The sequence below is a fragment of the Heterocephalus glaber genome, unplaced genomic scaffold (assembly GCF_053883595.1).
Source record: "Heterocephalus glaber isolate CG9 unplaced genomic scaffold, H.glaber_assembly_v1.0 deba00001572, whole genome shotgun sequence".
NCBI lineage: Eukaryota > Metazoa > Chordata > Mammalia > Rodentia > Bathyergidae > Heterocephalus > Heterocephalus glaber.
The window spans coordinates 18,267,976-18,287,672 of NW_028258357.1; the positions used below are offsets into that span (position 1 = coordinate 18,267,976).

Below are 19,697 nucleotides of genomic sequence, written 5' to 3' on the forward strand. Positions count from 1 at the left end.
ATCAGGACCTGAGCTACATCCTCAACCCCTTAAATTTACTTATTTACTTATTTATTTAAATTCTGAGATAGGGTCTTCTTGCTAAGTTGCCCAGGTTGGGCTCGAACTTAAGACCCTTCTGCATAAGCCTCCCAGAAAGCTGGGATTACAGACATGCACCACCATGCTTGGTGTGGCCTACAAAGGATGAAATAGACAATGAGAGTAAAAAGAAAATGACCACAAAGACACCCTCGTGGCAAGGTTTCAGTAAATGGTTTAAAATATTAAGTGGTGTGTGTGTGTTTGTGTGTGTGTGTGTGTGTAGGGGTATGTGTTTGTATATATCCTTCATATAGCATGGGTTCAATTTTTAAAATGTTATTTAAGTATGTAGGCATAAGTATACATGAAAAAAAATTTTTAAACCCACGTACAACCAATGCCTCATCAAACAAGATCTGTGTAACACAATTTGATTGTTCTTGGGGGTTCTAGAGAGCATGGTATATACTTTTATGTTAGGGTTCCACAAATCCAAGTTCAAGTCTCAACTCAATTCAAAACTTGCCTTTATGAGGTGGCATAGTAGAAATAGTTTGATATGAACAGGTCCTGGCCATAGGTCATAAAGAGACCCGAGGCTTCAGGAAAAACCAAAATGAGCAATTACTGTCTGGCTTCTGGTTCAGTCACCTCTTGTACTTCAACTCCTAGAGACGTCTTCTGTCCGTCTTCTCAGGGAGTCCCTGGTACACAGGACAGAGCCTGATGCAGAAGTCTCAACAAAATTTGTTGAACTGATTTCTCAAACCCCTACCTACTGCCTAGACCAATTTAAACAGTTTTAGACCTGCCTTTCCAACTCTCTTCTGAACATCTCTACGTACATGTTTCTTTCAGTCTTCAAAGTAAGTACGCCTTAAATCAAAGTGCTTGTTCCCCCTCCCAGTTTATTTCCCCTGAATTCCTTAGAACCCAGGCCAGATAAGCCAGCCTCTTAGATATCTGTAGGTACCTCTTCCTTACTACTCTTCTGAGTATCTTTAGGTAATTGTCATCTTTAAACTCTAGAAACTGCTACCTGTCTTATTTATTCCCTTCTTCAAAAAAATTTAAAAACGATCCCTCCCCCCAACACAAACGCATTCATACCATTTCCACCTTATAATCATCGTACTTGTCTGCTGGAGAGAATCTACGTTCCTCAGCACCTGCCAGGCCTATCATTCAGGACCACACCTCTAGACGGATCTGTCTCCCTATCCTCAAAGTTTGCTTATTCAAAACTATTCTCCAACGTTTCCCGGGCCCCGCATCTCCAGAACCTGGCGTTTGCTGGGGTCCCACTGCCTGGAAAGCACCCTTCGCTCGCAATTATCCCTCCCTTCTAGCAGATTCTTACTCATCCTTCAAAATTCAGCTTGTTCAAACCTCTGACCATCGCCCCCAAGGCCGTTGCGCTCCGTCTTCCACAGACCTCCGTTTAGCGTCACCATGCGGCTGAGCCTTGCGAAGCTGAGCCGGTTTTCTTCATTTTACTTTCTTCAGCGAGCAACATCGTGGCTCTCCGTTTTTGTTGAGGGAAGAAAACAATAAATGCTAAGAAGGAGACCATGGTTTGGAGAAGTGACATGATTTAACCAAAGTAACAGAACCTTCAGGAGGGTGGGCGCCTGGAGCAGAGCACAGCTTCCGGCTTTTAGGCAGCCCCCTTTTTCCCGGGACAAGCCAAGCTGCAGACCTGCGCAGATCTAGCGCTACACTGTAACGACGACATTGTTAAATTGTTGCACTGAGAGTCACTGCTTTTGTTTGTTTTCAGCGCTCAGTGAACAGGGCTTAGTTGAGGTCCATTAACTTTTCCTCCCTCCCCTCTGGGGTTTCCGAGGGAAGAGCCAGCATCCTCTGTCGGCTTCCAGGGTGATGGAGCTTCGGCTTCCAGGGTGACGGAGCTTCAGGTTCCAAGAAGAGCCTCTCCTAGATTTCTGCTTAGGACGCCCGCCCTGCAGAGTTAGTTCCTCTCTCTGGGAACCCTGAGGCCATGAGGCCTTGAGTGGCTTTAGGGTGGGGAGCGGCACTAACGGATGGAAATAAAACCCGAGAAAGTCCCTTCAACCCCCTTCAGCCACCTTACAGGGCAGGAGGAAGCAACGCCCAGAGCCCGGGTTCATTTAGCTTTTCCTGCCCAGCAGGACAAATAGGAGGGGTGGTCGCTGTGGCCTAAGGATCAGGTAGGGTTACTAAGCCACTTTGTCTTTCTGCGAAAAGAGCGACTGGAGCAGGGCGTGATGGTGCACGCCTGTAATCCCGGCACTCCCGAGGCTGAGGCAGGAGGATCGAAAGTACGCGCCCAGCCTGGGCAATTTAGAGAGACCCTGTCTCAAAAAATGGGGTGGGGATGTAGCTCAGTGCGAAGGCCCTGGGTTCAGTCCTCAGTACTGAAAACGGAAAAGGAAAAAAAAGGAAAGAAAAGGAGGGCTCTGGCCCGGGATTTAGCTCAGTGGTTCTGTCGTCTGCCTCGCAGGCACAAGGTCCCGAGTTCGATCCCCAGTATCAAAAAAAAAAAAAAAAAAGGGAACGAGGAGGCCACCCTGGTGGCCAGACGCCCCGCTGACTCAGTTGCGAGCGCGGGTCCCGTGCTCTTGGGGACCCGGAGGCGGGGCCCGAGGTCACGCCCCCGCGTGCTGATTGGTCCCTTCGAAAGAGGCGGCGGCGCTCCGCGGCGAACCCCGAGACCCAGGCGGCGGCGGCGGCGGCGGTTGGTGGGGGCGTGTCGGCCGGCGCAGACTGAGGGAGAAGCGGCCTTCCCGTGCCGGGGCTGGTGAGTACTTCCCTGATGGCCTCTCTTTGCCTCGCCAACTTCCCCTCGCCTCTTCGGGTCTCCGGCGACTCAGACTGAGGCCTCAGAAACCCCTTGGTGTCTGCGGAGCCCAAGTGGGGGTCGGGATCAGAGGGGCTTTGCGACTGGCTGGCTGCGGGAGCCGCGTGCTCTGATTGGCTGCAGGCGCTGTCACGGTGAAGCGGTGCCCGCCTCCTGCCCACGCGGGTGCGGTGAGCGGGCGACAGGTGTGCGGGGCAGCGCGGGTGTGGAGCCGCCGCCCGCCGCGCTGTAAGTCCGAGGGGGACCGAGCCTGACCCCGGCGTCTAGCACAGGGGTCACGGATCCCCAGGATCGCCCTGGAAGAAGGGTTGACACAGTCGTGTTAGGGGCAGTCTCTTCCCCGTTTGCCCCGTCCTGGTCCCTCCCGGACTCAGATCTCCCACCAGACCGCACTGGGGACTTCTCTGGAGGCCTTGCGCGGTCCCTTCCAGCCCACGCCCGCAGCTGAGCCACGGCCCTGGGGGAGGCCCGAGACTGGCCTGGGAGTGCGAGGAAGATGCTGGGTCGCAGCTTCCTGTCCCTTCCTAGGCTCCCTGCGCGCGGAGAGCGGGTCCTCGGAGCGGCGCGCGCCCGGCGAGGCCGGCGGGGCGATTGAGCCGGGCCTCGGGGAGCGACGAGCTGCCTCTCCTGCGAGCCCGGGGCCTGGGCGTTGCTCTGCAGCAGCACAGAGCGCTAATAGCTCCTCTCTTCACGGCTAAGCAGGTCTGTCCGCGGCCGATTACGTTCCCGACACGCAGGTGAGGGACTGGGATCTTCCGCACCTGCGATTCGCTGTGGGGGCAACTGTGGTGCGCGTGTAGTGCAGATCGGTTTCCAAAACTCATTAAAACCGACTGACAGTGGAAAATAGGCGTCTGCTACTTTGAAATTATTGAATTAAGAGTAGCATTTCTTTTGAGAAATACGAAAAGAGTTGCTAAGCACGTAGAATCTGACATCAGATTTTATACCAGGTGTTTGACCTTAAGCAAATGATTTAATCTTTCCCAGCCTAAATTTCCTAATCTGTAAAAGGAGGTTAATAATAGTTCCTACTCTATTGATGTGACGGTTGTTGTGAGGATTAAAGGAAATAATCCATATAACTAGTTTAGCACGGCACCTGACACATAGCTGTAACTATTTGTGTGCTGTTTAACTTGGATTCAAAGCTGTCCACAAAAATGGGGAGAAGCAGAAGGTGAAGGCTGTGGAGGTAGCTATGGTTATCATTCACTGATTACTTCGTGTAAAGCACTTAAAATCATATACGGAAGGGCCAGGGATTTAGCTCAGTGGCACCGCGTCTGCCTCTCAAGCGCGAGATCCTGAGTTTGATTCCCGGCACCAAAAAGAAAAAAACCACAATCATATATGGAACATAATAAGGATTCATGTTGCTATCTATCAAGCATTAGTACCTAGAATGTACCAAGCATGGTGTTCTAGGCGCTTTACTTGTATTATTGCTTAGCACTCCTGCACTCTACTTGGCCTTATCTCTATTTTACAGATGTATAGACTAAAACTCTGAGAAGGGAAACAACTTCCTAAGGTCCACTCAAAATCCAGGCCGATTACCTCACTCCAAGCAGCATTCAGGCTCTTTTGTGTATCACTACTCTTGCTTTATATTTCTAACATTAGACAGCTTCCCTGGTCTAGATTGTTGGTATGATCCCATTCACTTCTGCTAAGGGATAGGGTTTATTATAGATACTTTAGTGACAAAAAATAGTGAGACATAACTTGTGGTAAGAGATTAATGTCAACAACATGCATGCTGTTAGTAAAAAACTAAATGAGTTCAATGATATTTGGAAATCAGTTCAAAAGTAATATTCCCTAATTTAAAGTTTCCCACTTAGTGTTTTTTAATTCACTGTTTTTCCTAAAAAGCTACTTTTTAAATATCTCAATATGTTAGAAGATAAGGGGAAACTTTCAGTAACTTTTTTCAAGCTGACTATTGATGAAGAATAAAGTTAATATATGCAATCTATTTTCCTTACAGTAATGTATACATGTATTTTACTTATTATTTATTGCTTCCATGCTTTGATTAAATATGCCTTTACACACCTAAGAAGTGTGATGTACATTGGTTGGAGAGATTAGGAAGGTTGAGTTTTTGAGCTAGTTTATCTCATATTTAGTTTCTTTATGTTTAATTAGGACTTAATTGTTATGGAGAAGTGACTTAGAAGTAGTGATTAGAATACATAGACAGTGATTATAAATGTATTTCCTTAGTGTTTCTCCTAAAATCTCAAAATGTTTTCTCAATTTATTACATTGTTGCAGAATAGAGTATATTGCTTAATAGGAAGTTATTATATATTTCATAAATGAATAATAAATTTCCAAAGTACTGGAGTGTGCTTTGCTGCTGACAGGAATCTGTGGTATGAAGCATTAGTCATCTGCTGGGTCTTGCTGATGTGCTGACTGATAGTGATTCTCTAACTACTATCACAGAGCATTAGACAGCATAATACTACCTATGGGGAGGGGCTTACTTTATATGAAGTGTTAAACATAATGTCCTTTATTCCCCTTTGACATGCGACTTGTTTATACGCATATGTGCACACACACACGTGTGAACACATACACACGTCTATTTTTTGCAGTGCTGGGATTGAATCTAAGACTTCGCACATGCTAGAGAGGCCCTTATCTGGAACTACACCCTTACCCCCTGACTTGTTTGTAATTTTGATTCTAAAAATAAAATAGTCTTCAAAAATATTTAACTATGTTCAAAACAATTTTCTTTTTTATCCAAACACATAATTTAGAGAAACACTGTGATCTCAGTAACATTACATCCACTGTTCTATAGGCTGCTTCGGTCCACATAACCTAACAGCCGTCTTTTCCTGTGGGGGCGTGGCTCTGTCTTACTCTTTCAAATGGCTGAGTCCAGTGCATGAGCATCCAGTGCGGCCTCTGAGCAGCTTTCTCTTCATGAATGTTAAATGTTGTTCTCGCTGGTCTTTTGTTAGCATACTGTATGTTTTCTATATTTGTATTTTTTAGTTTATCATATATATGTATATATGCAAACTGATTTTAAATTTATTTTCAAATTTGTGTCCCACAAAATTTTATGACAAATTAAAAATTCTATCTAATATAGAGTTAAGTTATTCGGACTGAATCACTGCCGGATATTGCAAGTGGCCATCAGCCTTGCCCTTTGGTGGAGCTGTTCTCTTGGAATTTCCACCTTTACACCAGGTAGAAGTGTATCCACCTTTTCTTAACGAGCCCTGTGGTGTACGAGGCTGCACATTTGACTTGCTGGTACCTTGACCAGTGATCATTGTACATATTTTACTTTGGACATTTTGAGGAAGAGGCAAATCATGTATCCGTGCATGTAAATAATGATGATGATGTATTAATAATAAATGGTGATATCCAAATGTCTTCCATCTGATACTGGCCTATTAGCGACTGCTTCCGTTGCTTTCTCTGTCCAGAACCTTTGCAAAAAGGCACAGAACTCTTCTTTCCATGGTTCATTCCAACCATTCTTCCAATTCATGCTTTTCCTCCAGCAAATAATTTCCTTCAATTTAAGTCTGAAGTAGGCACCTGCTATTTTTCTCTCTTTGAGACTCTGTTCTTTCCCTTAAAGCAGCTGCAGTGTTACCCTTAGGCATTCATTTGTGTCTGCTGTTTTCAGCCATCCCAGTCGGTGTGTTAGTTCCACAAGGGCAATGGCATGGCTGTTCTGTTGGATGCTGTCTCTCCCCTGGTGCCAGGTTCAGGAGAGGGCGCAGATAAATGCTGCTGAATGAGTGTTTGCCACCTGAAAACAGGCAGAGCCTGAAATAGGGCTGAATGGAACCCAGGGCCTGTGTTAGAAATAAAGTCCTTAAGACTCACTTTAGCAAAGAGAATCTTAAGTACAAGTTCTGAGTTCTGATTCTGATGTGGGTATTGAAAAACCTTTACCTTCACTTATAGCTGTATTTATTTTTGTGTTCATAAAAGAAGCTCGGTAAATTATATTTAATGATGTCTGAGTATTTTTAATTTGATAAATGAACGATAATTATGGCTTGTCATAGAATTATAATAATTCATTTACTAAGTGCTAGTTATATGTCAGGTACTTTATCTGTATCATCTCTTAATTTTTACAGCAGCCATACGAGAGAGGCGCTAATATCCCTTCTTCAGATGAGAACTCCGAGGCTCTGAGACCTCCACTCCCTCAAAGTCACTAACTAGTATATGCTGGGGCTGCAACTCACACCAGATGTGTCTGATGCCTTCTACCACCTCAGTGCTGTGTTTATGGTAAGTTATGTTAGTTTACATTTAAAAATAAATGAAACATGTTTGGTATGGATATAGCATTTCTATTTCCTCTGTTAGGCAAATGGAAAATATTTAAGTCATCACTTTTTTTGTTTGTTTTTTGGGGACAGGGTCCTCCTTCTGTAATTCAGGTTGGCCTTGGACTCTCACTCTGTAGCCCAAGCTGTCCTCAAACTCCTGGGGATCCTCCTGCCTCAGCTTCCTGGGTGCTGGGATTACAGGTGTGCGTCACCATGCCCAGTTTAACTGAAAATTTTAAAGCTGAGAGTTTTAAAAACTTTTCTGAATAAATCAGAAGGTTTTGTTGTTTTTTTTTTTTCAAGTGTTTTTCTAAGTGAAACATTATAAATATTTTTTTGGGCACTTGTTCCAGCAGAGCCTGGTGTAAAACTACGTGTGTTCTCACCACTTACCATGACGTAAGATATTTCTGCTTCCATTGAAGGAGCCTTTCTACCTTCTCCCAAGTCTCATCTTCCCCGCTCCTTGGCAGTCCCCACTGTCCCAACCTCCGTCTTGGCCACATCCTCACCCCTTCCGTATCTTGCCAGTCGTGGGGGCTGAGTGGTGAACAGATGTGTCAGTCAGGGACCACTAGCTTTGGTGCCTTCTGCCACGCTCCCTGATCGAACTCGGGTTTGTATCAGGAATGAGCCACGGTACCCTGGATTCTCTCCATCACATTTGATGATGTGGAAAAGGAGTGAAAATGGAGTCGTTCTTTCTGTCACACTCAGCTTCGGAGCCTACAGCGGAGAGACCACGGCCCAGTGCCACAGGTGGCTTCTTCTCCCAGCGTCTAAGTCAAATGTTAAAGAAGAGCCTCAGTGTAACTCATCACTACAGCGACACCGACCGACACTAGGCCGAATCCCGGTGAAGTTTCAGGAGGCTGAGCACGTTCTGACCTTTGCCCAGATGGGTGTAGCGCTCTTACGACCCGTGCAGGTCTCGACTGGGGAGAGATGTCGGCAGGGGTAGAGAGTGGCTTGATTCAGAGTTCTTCCCCCGACCCCTCCTTTGTTTGGCACAGAATCGAAGTAGACTTTCCCGAAGAGGGAGAAAGACAAAAGCAAAAGCAAATGATTAAGATGCAGCTCCAAAAATGAAGTGTTAATGATTCAGTATAATTGGTTTATATGAAAAAAATTAAGGCTGAGACTATTAGGGAAGACAGAAGTGATGAAAATAGTAATGAAATGAGTGAAAAGCAAGAATTGTGGTCGTGATGCAGAGCAGGGGCTTGGGATAACCAGGAAGTTACTCTCGTGATTAAATACCTGAGTTAGAAAATGCTTTGGAAAGAGAATAGTGAATGGGCTGGGGATTTAGCTCAGTGGTTCAGGAGCCTGCCTCTCAAGCGCAAGGTCCCGAGTTCGATCCTCGGTACCAAAAAAAAAAAAAGAGAATAGTGAATGACTAGAAAATATAAAAAACAAACTAATCCTTAATATATGAACATAGGGGATTTTCACTGAGTAATTGATGATTAACTAGTACCTTGACTGTTTATATGTTTTCCAATAAAAACATATATCAGTGTACCTAATATATGTGGATACATTATAATTTATCTGAGTATTCGTTAAAGAATCCTTTTTAAAGATAATCTGGATGGCTATGTGCTTGTCATTTTAAAAGTAGTACATTCTATTACACAAGATTGATTTGAAAAATATACATAAGACTTTGCTAAAGTTCAAGTAACTGAGTGTTGTTCACAAATTCTTCATTTATTTCATAAAACTAATTTTGTTGAATTTTCTGTAAGAAGTGCAACTACTGAACATTCTTGCGATAGCGCCTTTGTGAATGTGTCACTGTTCTGGGTTTGCACATGCCTTATAATTTGGGCTCTCTTTTGTTTTGGGCTGGCAGTTCCAACTGTTAAAGCTCTTGTCTGATTATGAGGAACTCCATTTTCATAGGGGCAGCTTCTTGCTGCATTTTTAAAAAATGGACTCGGAAGCTTCTTACTGTGGATCTTTGTTGGGGACAAAGGATTATTTATGCTAAAGGAAAATGTGTTCTCCACTGAATTGGCCCGTGGGAAGCATAACAAGCTTGTTAGCAATGCTCACTTGTACTTTGGCCTTTCGCTGTGGTAGAGAGAAGTAAAAATGACATCAAAAAGGACATTCTGTTGTCCTTTGCTTCACTGAAAGAAGATATGACATAATATTAGGCTTTTCAGTTAGGTTCAGCTCAGGTTCAACTGTGGCAGCAGGAGAAATGTTCCTGAAAGAAGAAAGCTTTGCATAGCCAGCGCTGTGTGTGGGGTGTGTCTGATAGAATTCGGAGGAGAGCAGAACTTTTCCTTGGAAATGGGTAGCATTTTAGCCTTATAAGTGGCTTTATATTTCTTCTTAGCATGTTTTAATGGTGGTTTACAATAAAAGTTAGAATAATTTATTACATTGCTATAAGCAATCAGTAACCCTATGTTTTGTATAGTCTACATTATTCTGAGTATTTTTAAACTTTTCACAAATACATTAAAGAATTGTATTAACTCATTTAATTGAAGTTTTTCTTTCCTTATGGATTTAATAGAAGTATTTTGGAACTAACATTGAGATTTTTTGTCTTTTAAAATTATTATAGGAAGGCATTGAATATTTTTGTTTTACAGTTAAAGTTGATAGTTTATTACCTTATTATCTAATATGAAAAGCTTAAGGTTAAGCTTGTGAATTTATACAAAGTCCACATGAGCTTACATAATCTCTGTGAAGATCAAATGAAAGATGCTTGAATTTCAGTATCAGTTTTGTGATATTTATAGCCACATAATATTTATATAATGTTTATAGAGGAAAATGGAATTCTGGGAGACTATCAGGTGAGCTAAGCTTCATTGTTAATTTTATCTTACTGGTCAGACATTTCAAGAATTACTTTGATACCAGTGACAGAAACAGTATATTAAAGTGTGTTTAAGGTTTTCCTGTTTCAAATGAGAAGTACTTCTAGGAAGTAAGAAGTAAGGAGTCATTATGAAGTTCTTTTATAATCAAACTATCCCAGCTTGAAGAGAATGTTTTAGCTTCTCTCAAATAGAAGAGCAAAAGCACATTCCTAAATCTTGTAATTTGGGGGCACTGGGGAGTAGGAAAGCTTCATTGTCTGCTTGTTAATATTGTATTTCTTTTTCAGAATAGCAGTTTTGTCTTTATATAGATGACCATGCAGCCTGCAATTCAAGTAAGTATTTTACTTAGAAAAAGTATGTATTTACATTATGAATGACTATAATTAGTAAAGTATCATAATTATCACCAAATGTTTTTATTGCTTTAGTTTTTTTAAGTATCACATTTTAATAACAGGGGTGCTATAATTTGGCTTTATAGTTCTGAAAAGATTTTATTTCTAGGCTTGTATTTGTGTTTAATGTTTGAAAGAATCAGAAATATCTTAGAGTTTGTGGGTGCATCTTATTTATACCACCTTGAAAAGTATTGAAATATTTTGTAGTTTTCCTCTCATTACTATTGAATGTGTATTTGCAATTAAAAGAGAGTTCAGTGAAAATAAATGTACTTTTTTTGTTGTAAATAATTGTACATGTGCTCTGTGAATTCAAATTAGAAATTTAAAAGAGGGAGGTTTTTATTTTACGGTGGGGGAGGCCAGCTGAGGGAATGAGAAAGACCAGAATAATATTATACTGAGTGATTCCAGAGTTGGTGCTTGCTATATTATTCTCAAATTCCCCTTTTTTTTTCTTTCTTTTGATATAAACAGAACATGATTAGATTTTAAAGGTAAAAGTCACATTAAATATCTGTGCCTAGAAAGATGTAAGCAGCTGAAAATAAAATGCATTTGAAAGAACTTTAGAGTAAGATTTCAGTTCTGCCGCTTTGAGATCCTGGCAAGTTATTTTACTTCTTTGAGTCCCTGCTTCGTCGCCTCTAGGGTGGCCGTGGTCGCCCTTCTGTGAGATGACATGTGCAGAGAGAACATTCCTACTGGCATGTTCATTCCCTAGAAGGCATCCCGGAACTTGGGCGGTACTCACAGTGCACCAGAACTATCCCTTTGTGAATCTGGACCTGTGCTGATCATGAAAGTCTGTTCTTTTCTCTTTTTTCCTTTCTCTTTTTCTTTCTCTGTCTCTTTCTTTCTTTCTCTTTTTTTTAATTAAGAAAGATAACAATAGATGAAGGCCCAGAGAAGAGAATTTATTTATGAAGCGGTTGAGAATAACTCTGTGCCAGGAGTGGTGTTGCACGCCTGTGATTCTAGCACTTGGGTGGCTGAGGCAGGAGGATCACTGCGATTTCGAGGCCAGCCTGGGCTAGGTAGTGAGTTCAGTGCCAGCCTTAGTGAGACCCAGCCTCTTAGTGAGACAAACAAACCTCTGGGTGCGACCCTCCTCATACAGCTTCCTGTGCTGTGCCACTTACCCGTCTGCTCTATGAACACAGTCCTTCTGAGACCCCAGCATCCTGACAGTTTCCTGAAGGTCTTGTTCCCCCTCTTTGAGTCTTACATCCACTTTCGTATGTTCAGAGTTCCTTTCACTCAAAAGCATTTTGATGTGAGTTTTTCTATCTATTCTGTCTTTACTCCAGCCTCAGAAATTCATTAGTTTCGTATCAGTTATTTGCTTGATTCCCTGTAGAGTACTTTTGCCATTGCCATATTGCATATTAGCCGTGTTTTTCGAGTTTCTGTGCTAAGGGCCCTTCATGTTCTCTTAACTTGATTTTTTTTTCATACTTTCGTCTTGAAGTTCCATGAAATCTTCTCTGTCTAGATTCTACAAAGCCATCTTTATTAGCTCTTCTCCGACAGTACCCCCTTGATGTGTCTCGTGGAGGCTGCAGCCTTTCTCCTTCATGTAGGATTTTCGCCTCTTTCTCTGCTAACTATATTAGACAGTTATTTATAATTCTTGTGAGAGAAAACATCCAGTGAATAGCCAGTGTCAATTGACTTCTTTTAAATTTAATACCTTAAAATTTTCTATGCTCTTCTTCTATGTCCCTCATTCTGATTAATAAAGAAACAGTCACAGGCAATGAACAATGGTTCATAATCTCTTTTAGTTTGTAGTCCTTTTTGAAAATCCAACAGAAGCTCTGATCTCTGTTTCCGAGAAGTGGCTCACTTGTACACAGGCACACAATTTGACCTAAATGTAAGCAAGCTCCATAGATTAAGAATTTCTGCAACTTTCTGCAAGAGAACAACTTTCATGCATGTGGTTTCTGTTATGAATATCTAACTTTTAACATTAAAATACTATTGGGCAGTCAAAGTTATTATTCTGCTTCCAATAATAGGAAAATGCAACACACCTTCTCTTCTCTAATGTGGCTAAAAGCAAGAATGACTTCTGTTAATGTCAGCCTCTCCAGAACCACAATCAGCTTTTGCAAAGTCACCCTCCTAACTCCTGCCCATCTGTTTGTTTTTGTACTGAGGATCGAACTCAGGACCTTGTGCTTTCGAGGAAGGTGGCGGCACCACTGAGCTAAACCTCCAGGCCCTGCCCATCTTTCCTTGACAAACACTTGGCACCTGCTTTGCCTGTTTCTAGCTCAGGCAAATGATTGAAGGACAATTACATATGGGATGGGCTTCAGGGTATGACTGATGGTGAGATACACCTTGACTTTGAGGGTAGAGTCACTTGCTAATATCTGTTCCTCAATTACTCAACGAGTGTTTCTCAGTGAATACTGGGTGCTGAGTGTATTCTAGGATTATATGTAGAAGTAAGAAATGCTTCTGAAGGGAGGAATTAGTAAATCTTTATTGTACTCCCTTTGAAATGATTTTGAGAGAATTCTGGGAAATAAATAACATTTCATCTGTTTTCTGTATGTTTATAAAATTCTCATATATTTAGGAATTCATTTCCCAGTCTCTACCCATAATTCATGAAATAATGTTCCTCAGATAACTTATGTTTCGTTTTGTCTTTGGGTACTTTTATTAGATTCCCTTACTCCTGCATATTCTTTTGTTCATTTTTTCCTTGGGCTTTGGGACTTCTTTTTGTAAAGCATGTTGATTTCTTATAGGAGATTGGAAGCAGGTAATTATTTTTTTTCCTTTAAAGTTTGTCTGGATTACAAATAGTATTGCTTTGGTTTTTGATTTTTTATAATAAGACTTGCCTCAAATGAACCTCAATAAGTATAATAAATTTTAAGAGGGAATATTTTATATTTAAAAGCCAACAAAGGACTAGATTCACTATACTCTTTTTTAAACACTTTAAACAAACCTACAGAGGGGTTGTTAAGTATAGTACAAAGAAATTTGTTTGCTCGGACCACTTAAGAGTACTTTAGTATGTATTTCCTTTTTTTTTTTTTGTGGTACTGGGGATCGAACTCAGGACCTTGCACTTTCAAGGCAGGTGTGGTGCCACTGAGCTAAATCCCTGGCCCTCAAGTATGTATTTCTTGAAAACAAAGACATCTTCCTATACAAACACAAGGAAATAATCAGAATCATATATTAACATCAGCAAGTATCTAGACTAAGAGTTTGTTTCTGATTCGTATGTAATTCCTGTGAGTTGTCTCAGTTTTATACACAGGCACAGAATGTGTGGTTTTATCCTTCATCATTTAAACATGGATGTGGATTACAGTGACTTTCAGCAAAGGTTGCGTTCATTCAGTCAATCCCTGTTCTCTGTAGGTATGGTTTGGGGAAGATCTACCGCTAAGTCCTCGGAGCCCTCTGATACCCAGACACGGACCGGGACTGGCTGACGTTTGTCAGTATGATGAGTGGATAGCTGTAAGGCACGAAGCCACCCTGCTGCCTATGCAGGAGGATCTGTCCATCTGGCTCTCTGGCTTACTGGGTAAGGCTAACAAGACACCCCAACTGTGTTCTCTCATGCAACAGATTTTTCTGTTTGTCGGAGGAGTGATTGTTCTAGACGCCTGGGACACTCTAGTGAATGAAACTTTCAAAGTCCTTGTTCTCACTGTGCTTACATTCCATCTAGTTGGGGAGAATCTCTGATTCAGAGATTCTCTTTGTCATTTTTAAAAAATCATAGATGAATGTTAAATTTTGTCAAATGCTTTTTCTATGCCAGTTGAGATGATTACGTGATTTTTGTCCTTAATTCTTTTTATGTGATATATTCCATTTATTGATTTGTATATGTTGAACCATCCTTGCATCCTTGGGATGAATCATACTTGATCACAATTGTGATCTTTTTGATGATTTGTTGCATTCTGTTTTTTGGGGGTTTTTTTGTACCAGGGATCAAAGTCGGGACCTTGCGCTTGAGAGGCAGGCAGTGGAAGCACTGAGCTAAATCCCTGGCCCGCTGTTGCATTCTGTCCACCAATATCTTATTGAGGACATTTGCATCAGTGTTCATTAAAGAGATTGGCCTTTAGAACTCTTTTTTGGTTTTGAATCAGGGTAATAGTAGCTTCCATGAATGACTTTGGGAGTACTCTCAATTTTACTAAAGAGTTTGAGAAGTATTGGCATTAGATTTTCTCCAGAGTTCTTATAGAATTTGGAAGTAAATCCACTGGGGCCTGGGCTTTTCTTAGATGGTAGCTTTTTTAAAAAATTACTTCTTCAATCTCATTGCTTGATAACTGGGTTTTTCAGGGTTTTTATGTCTTCTTGGTTTAGCTTTGGTACTTCATATGTACCTAGGAATCTATCCATTTCTTCTGAGTTCTCTATTTTATTAGAATATAGGTTCTCAAAGTAGTTATTGATAATCTGGATTTCAGCAAAGTCTGTTGTAATTTCACTTTTTCATTTCTAATTGCAATGATTTTGGTCTTTCCTTTTTTTGGTTAGATTGGCTAAGGATTTCTCTATTTTGTTTATTCTTTCAACAAACCAACTCTTTGATTCATTGTATTTTTTTTTAGTCTCAATTTATTGATTTCTGCTTTGATCTTTATAGTATCATTCCTTGTATATGTGCTGCTGAAGCGAGCACTATAATATCATTCCTTGTACTAGCTTTGGGTGTGAACTGTTATTTTCTAGGACCTTGAAGTGCATCATTAGGTTATTTATTTGGGCTCATTTTGTTTTCCCAATGTGGGCATTCACAGCTGTAAAATTCCCTCTTAGGACTGGTTTTATTGTGTCCCATAGATTCCGTTATATAATACTGGCATTGTTGGATTCTAGGAACTAATTTCGTCCTTGATTTCTTCTGTGACCCACTGATTATTTAATTTCTCTGTGTTTGGATATTTCCTGTGGGTTTTTTGACATTTACTTCTGGTTTCATTGTACTATGATCTGATAATATGCCTGAGATAATTTTGATTCTTTTCCATTTACTTAAGCTTTATTTGCTAGCATGTGGTCTATTTTGGAGAAAGCCCCATGTCCTGCTTAGAAGAATGTGTGCTATATTCTTGTTTGGTGAAACACTTTGTAGATATCTATTAAACTCATTTGTTTGAAGGTTTGATTTAACTCTGATAATTTCTTTGTTGATTCTTTTTTTGGTGTGTAGTTGATTTATTTGTGACAATGGAGTGTTGAGGAATCCATTGTAATTGTGTTGGTGTTTATCTGATTTTTAATGTCCAGTAGTGCTTGTTTTATGCATATATGTTTATAATTATATCTTCCTGTTGAATTGTTTCCTTAACCAAGATGTAGTGACCTTCTTTGCCTCTGGTGATCAGTTTTGGTTTAAAATCAAGTTTGTCTAAAATTAGGATAGCTACTCCTGCTTTTTTCTTTTTTCTGGGTTCCCGTTACACGGAATATTGTTTTCCGTATTTTGATTTTTAATCTGTGTATTTCTTTTTGGATTATGTGTTTCTTGTATACTCCACATTGTTGGGTTTTGTTTCTTGATCCATTCTGCCAATCTGTGTCTTTTGATTGACGAATTGAAACCGTTCACCTTGTGAGTTATTACTGAGCGGTACTGACTTATTCCTGTCATTGTGCTATTTTCCTGTTGCTGACCAGCCCTGCCCTCCCCTTTCTGCTTAAATGCTTGCCCTGCCTGGTGTATTCATTCTTTGAAAAATTTTGGCATTGTTGGCCTCATTGTCTTTCCAGGATTTCCTTGAGAATTTTTGGAGTGCTGGCTTAGTGATCACGAATATCTTGAGGTGCTCTTTGTCATGAAAATACCTTATTTCTCCATCAATTTCGAGAGAAAGTTATGCAGGATGTATCAGTGTAGGTTGGAAGTTGTTATCTTTCAGGGCTTGAAACACTTCACTCCAAGCTCTCCTGGTCTTTAAGGTTTGTGTTGAGAAGTCTGCTGTGATTCTTTTTTTTTGGTACCAGGGATTAAACTCAAGATGTTGCATTTGCCAGGCATGTGAGGAGCCATTGAGCTAAATCCCTGGACCTAAGTCTCCTGTACTTCTAATGGGTTTACCTTTATAAGTGATTTATTGCTTTTCTATAATAACTATTAAAATTCTGTCCCTGTGTTAGAATTCTGGGACTTTGACTGTCTCTTTTGAACATGGTTATTTGGGGTTCTATATGCCTCACTTATCTAAAAACTTAATCCTTTCCAATATTTGGAAAATTTTCTTAACTTTCTTATTATTTCTATAAACAGCTTTTTTATGCGCTTTGTGCTGTCTTCTGATTTTTCACTTATTCCATTTAATCTTCACCTGGCCTTCTTTGTATCATCTAGCAGCTGGTGAACCCATTTTTTGGGTTGTTGTTTTTAAGGTCTCTCTGAAGAATTGGTCTTGGAAAACGTCCCTATGTTCTGTTTCTGATATTGTCTTCACGTTGGTTGCTTCTATTGCCCATATACAATTTTTAATATGGATTTCTGTTTGGAATATTTTCATAGACTCTAGTTCTTTGCTAAACTGGTCATTCACATTTTATATTGTTTTGTTTAGCCCAGCTCACTTTTTATGAGCATCTTTGGTAAGCTCCCTGATTATTTCATTTATATTATCTGATTGGTTATATTTTCTGTGAGCCTGCTGAACATCTCATTGATCTGTTTTTCAGTCTCCTCTGTTCCTTTTTTTTTTTGAGACAGGATCTCGCTATGTACTTCAGGCTGACCTTAAACTCTCAGCAGTCTTCCTGCCTCAGCCTCCCAAGTGCTGGGATTACAGGCATGTGCCACTATGCCTGGCACCCCTGTTACCCTTTCAAATAATTTGGGTGTGTGGCTTTTGCTTTCATTAGCTTTTGGGTAGTTGGTAGTTTGGGGAAGTACTTTGTTGTCTTCTTTTCTCGTATTTCTATTGTCGTTTGCTTGTTTTTGTGCTTGTGTATGTTGTCGCTTACAGTGGACAGACTTTGCTGCTAATGTGGAGATCTCTTTAGTATGTTTTCAGTGATGAACTGGGCATGAATAACTATTGTCCTTGACCTCACAAGATCAGATCACCTCTGTTATGGGAGGGGGTGCAGTGTAGCTGCCCCAGCACCAGTTCTCTGGGAACAGGCCACAGTATTGTCAGTGTCACAAAGAACCTGGTACTGGGATTCAGAGGAAACATATTAATACCAACAGCTATGTAACCCTTACTTTCTATCAAGTAAATCAGCAGCAGTAATATTGCCCAAGACTAACTGAATATTAATATATTGTAAGAACCGATAATGTACCACTTTACATAATATAAACTCTTAAATATTGACATACAGCAAACATTTGTATATGTCAAAAATAAGATAACTACCTCCACTAATGATAGGAAAGAATTCATCATTAGTAACATAGATTTAGCTATTTAAGATTAGTAAAGCTTAATGGTTATATTATTAAAGATATAGGGTTTGGGGAATGGGAGAATGCAAAAGGAAAAGCTTGAAAAAATAAACAATGGGAGATGAGGAGGAGGAGAGAAAAGTGAGACAAATGATCCTATTATGAAGTAGAAGGATATTTATAGAACTAGATAAAAGTACAAGAAAAAATAAGATAAAAGAAAAGAAAGAAAAGAGAAATAATGTGGAGAATAAAAACTAGAAAAATTTTAAAGGAAAAAGAAGAGAAAACTAAAATGAGTCCAAAAACAGAGAAAACATATTTTTTTCCTGTATTTCTGAATGAGTGGTTTCCTTCTAGGATCTGCAGTTTTGGAGTCCAGCACATCTGATTTTCTCTGCTTAGCCTTCTGCCCTAAGGCCCTTCTGCTTACCCAGGTTGTTGGAATGTCCACACTGAGATGTGTCCTTGCTCATGCTGCTGGATAGGGAAGGCAGCAGACCTCAGATCTGTACTGGATGTGGGCAAGCAGGGCAAGTGTCCAAGCCCTTCACACCCGCAGGCACTTTGAGACTCAGCTGTGTCTGAGAGCAGCTCAGGTGCTGGCTTCTCACTGTGGGGTGGGGCCATGTCCTTCCCCCTGACCCTCCGTTTCTCAGGGGTCTACATCTATCCTGTCCACAGCTGTTTCACCCAGTCACTGTGGGATGGTAACACTAGGAGCCCTGAAGTAAAGTTGATTTTCAGTTGTTCCAAGTCCCAGATTTAAATAATCAGGCCCTTCCTGAAAAGGCAAGCTCTCCCTGGTGATGTAGTAGGCACAGTACTTGAATCACTGCTCTGCTGCCACCTGCTGTGCAGAAGGAGCCCTTGGTGCAGAACTTCACTGCAGTCTCCCCTGCATCTCCCAGCTCTCGACACTGCCTTGCTTCTGGGGAGCCTGGTGCCCCTCTCATCAGCCAGAAGAGCAGGAGAGTCCAGATTGTTTCCTTCTTTTCTCTGTGTTGTCACCATCTTTCCAGCTTCTTAGTAGCTTCTCATTTTTTTTCTGTCAATTCCTGCCCGATTCCTGGCAATCTGTTTCTCTTTTTTCCTTCCATAAGTTGTTATTTTCCAGTGTCTGGATTCTGGATCTTGGAGAAGCTGCATTTTCCTACTGATCACCACTAAGCTGTTTTTGCTGTTTTCTTTGAAAATCCATCTTATAAAGAAGATTCTTGTAAAGAATCTTTTGTGTGTGTGTGTGTGTGAGAAAGTATGAACATGCAGTGAATTTATTTCTTTTTCAATGAAATAAAACAAACATGAATTTTTTTCTGCATTTCTACCTCACAGATGTTTTTCTGTTAGTTTTCTTTCACTTAACTCGATATTACTCATTTTAAATATACTGCCTTCAAAGAGGGAATATTTGGAATCTCATCTGATATTTGTCTAGTTTTTCAGGTATAATCTGATTCTATTCATTAAATTTTAACTGTTTTATCTCAATTTACTGTTCCAGAATTTTAACTTTGAAATAATGTTTTAGGTTTTGAAATTAAAGCAGAAAAATTATTGGATGAACTTGACAATGGAGTACTATTATGTCAATTGATTGATGTTCTTCAAAATAAAGTGAAAACATGCAATTCTGAAGAAGCAGGGGTAAGGATTTGTCAACAGTGATGTTATATGTTGGTACAAAGTAATTTGTTCATGTGTATTTTTTTACCATTTCTACAAGCTGTAAACTTCCATCCCATAAGTGGCTATATGACACCTTGGACAATTGATGTAATCTTTCTAAGCATCTGAAATAATGTTATTTGTAAAATAAAAATACTAGCTATT

At 40.5% G+C, this 19,697-nt stretch overlaps 1 protein-coding gene across 6 annotated transcripts in view; it reads left to right on the forward strand.

Annotated features, from left to right (window-relative positions):
- Positions 1-2,709: 2,709 nt before the first annotated feature.
- Gas2l3 (growth arrest specific 2 like 3) overlaps positions 2,710-19,697 on the forward strand; it is a 37,672-nt gene continuing 20,684 nt past the window's right edge. The window contains exons 1-6 of one of the 6 annotated variants that reach the window (XM_087192671.1): positions 2,745-2,803; positions 3,392-3,600; positions 7,000-7,156; positions 10,334-10,381; positions 13,844-14,012; positions 19,396-19,511. In XM_087192671.1, coding sequence (XP_087048797.1) covers positions 10,358-10,381; positions 13,844-14,012; positions 19,396-19,511 — 309 coding nt within the window. In that variant the 5' untranslated portion in view covers positions 2,745-2,803; positions 3,392-3,600; positions 7,000-7,156; positions 10,334-10,357. Of the gene's footprint in view, positions 2,804-3,391; positions 3,601-6,999; positions 7,157-9,778; positions 10,020-10,333; positions 10,382-13,843; positions 14,013-19,395; positions 19,512-19,697 lie in introns of those variants that run through there. The other 5 variants (XM_004844860.3, XM_021258424.2, XM_021258423.2 and 2 more) reach the window with 5 other exon arrangements.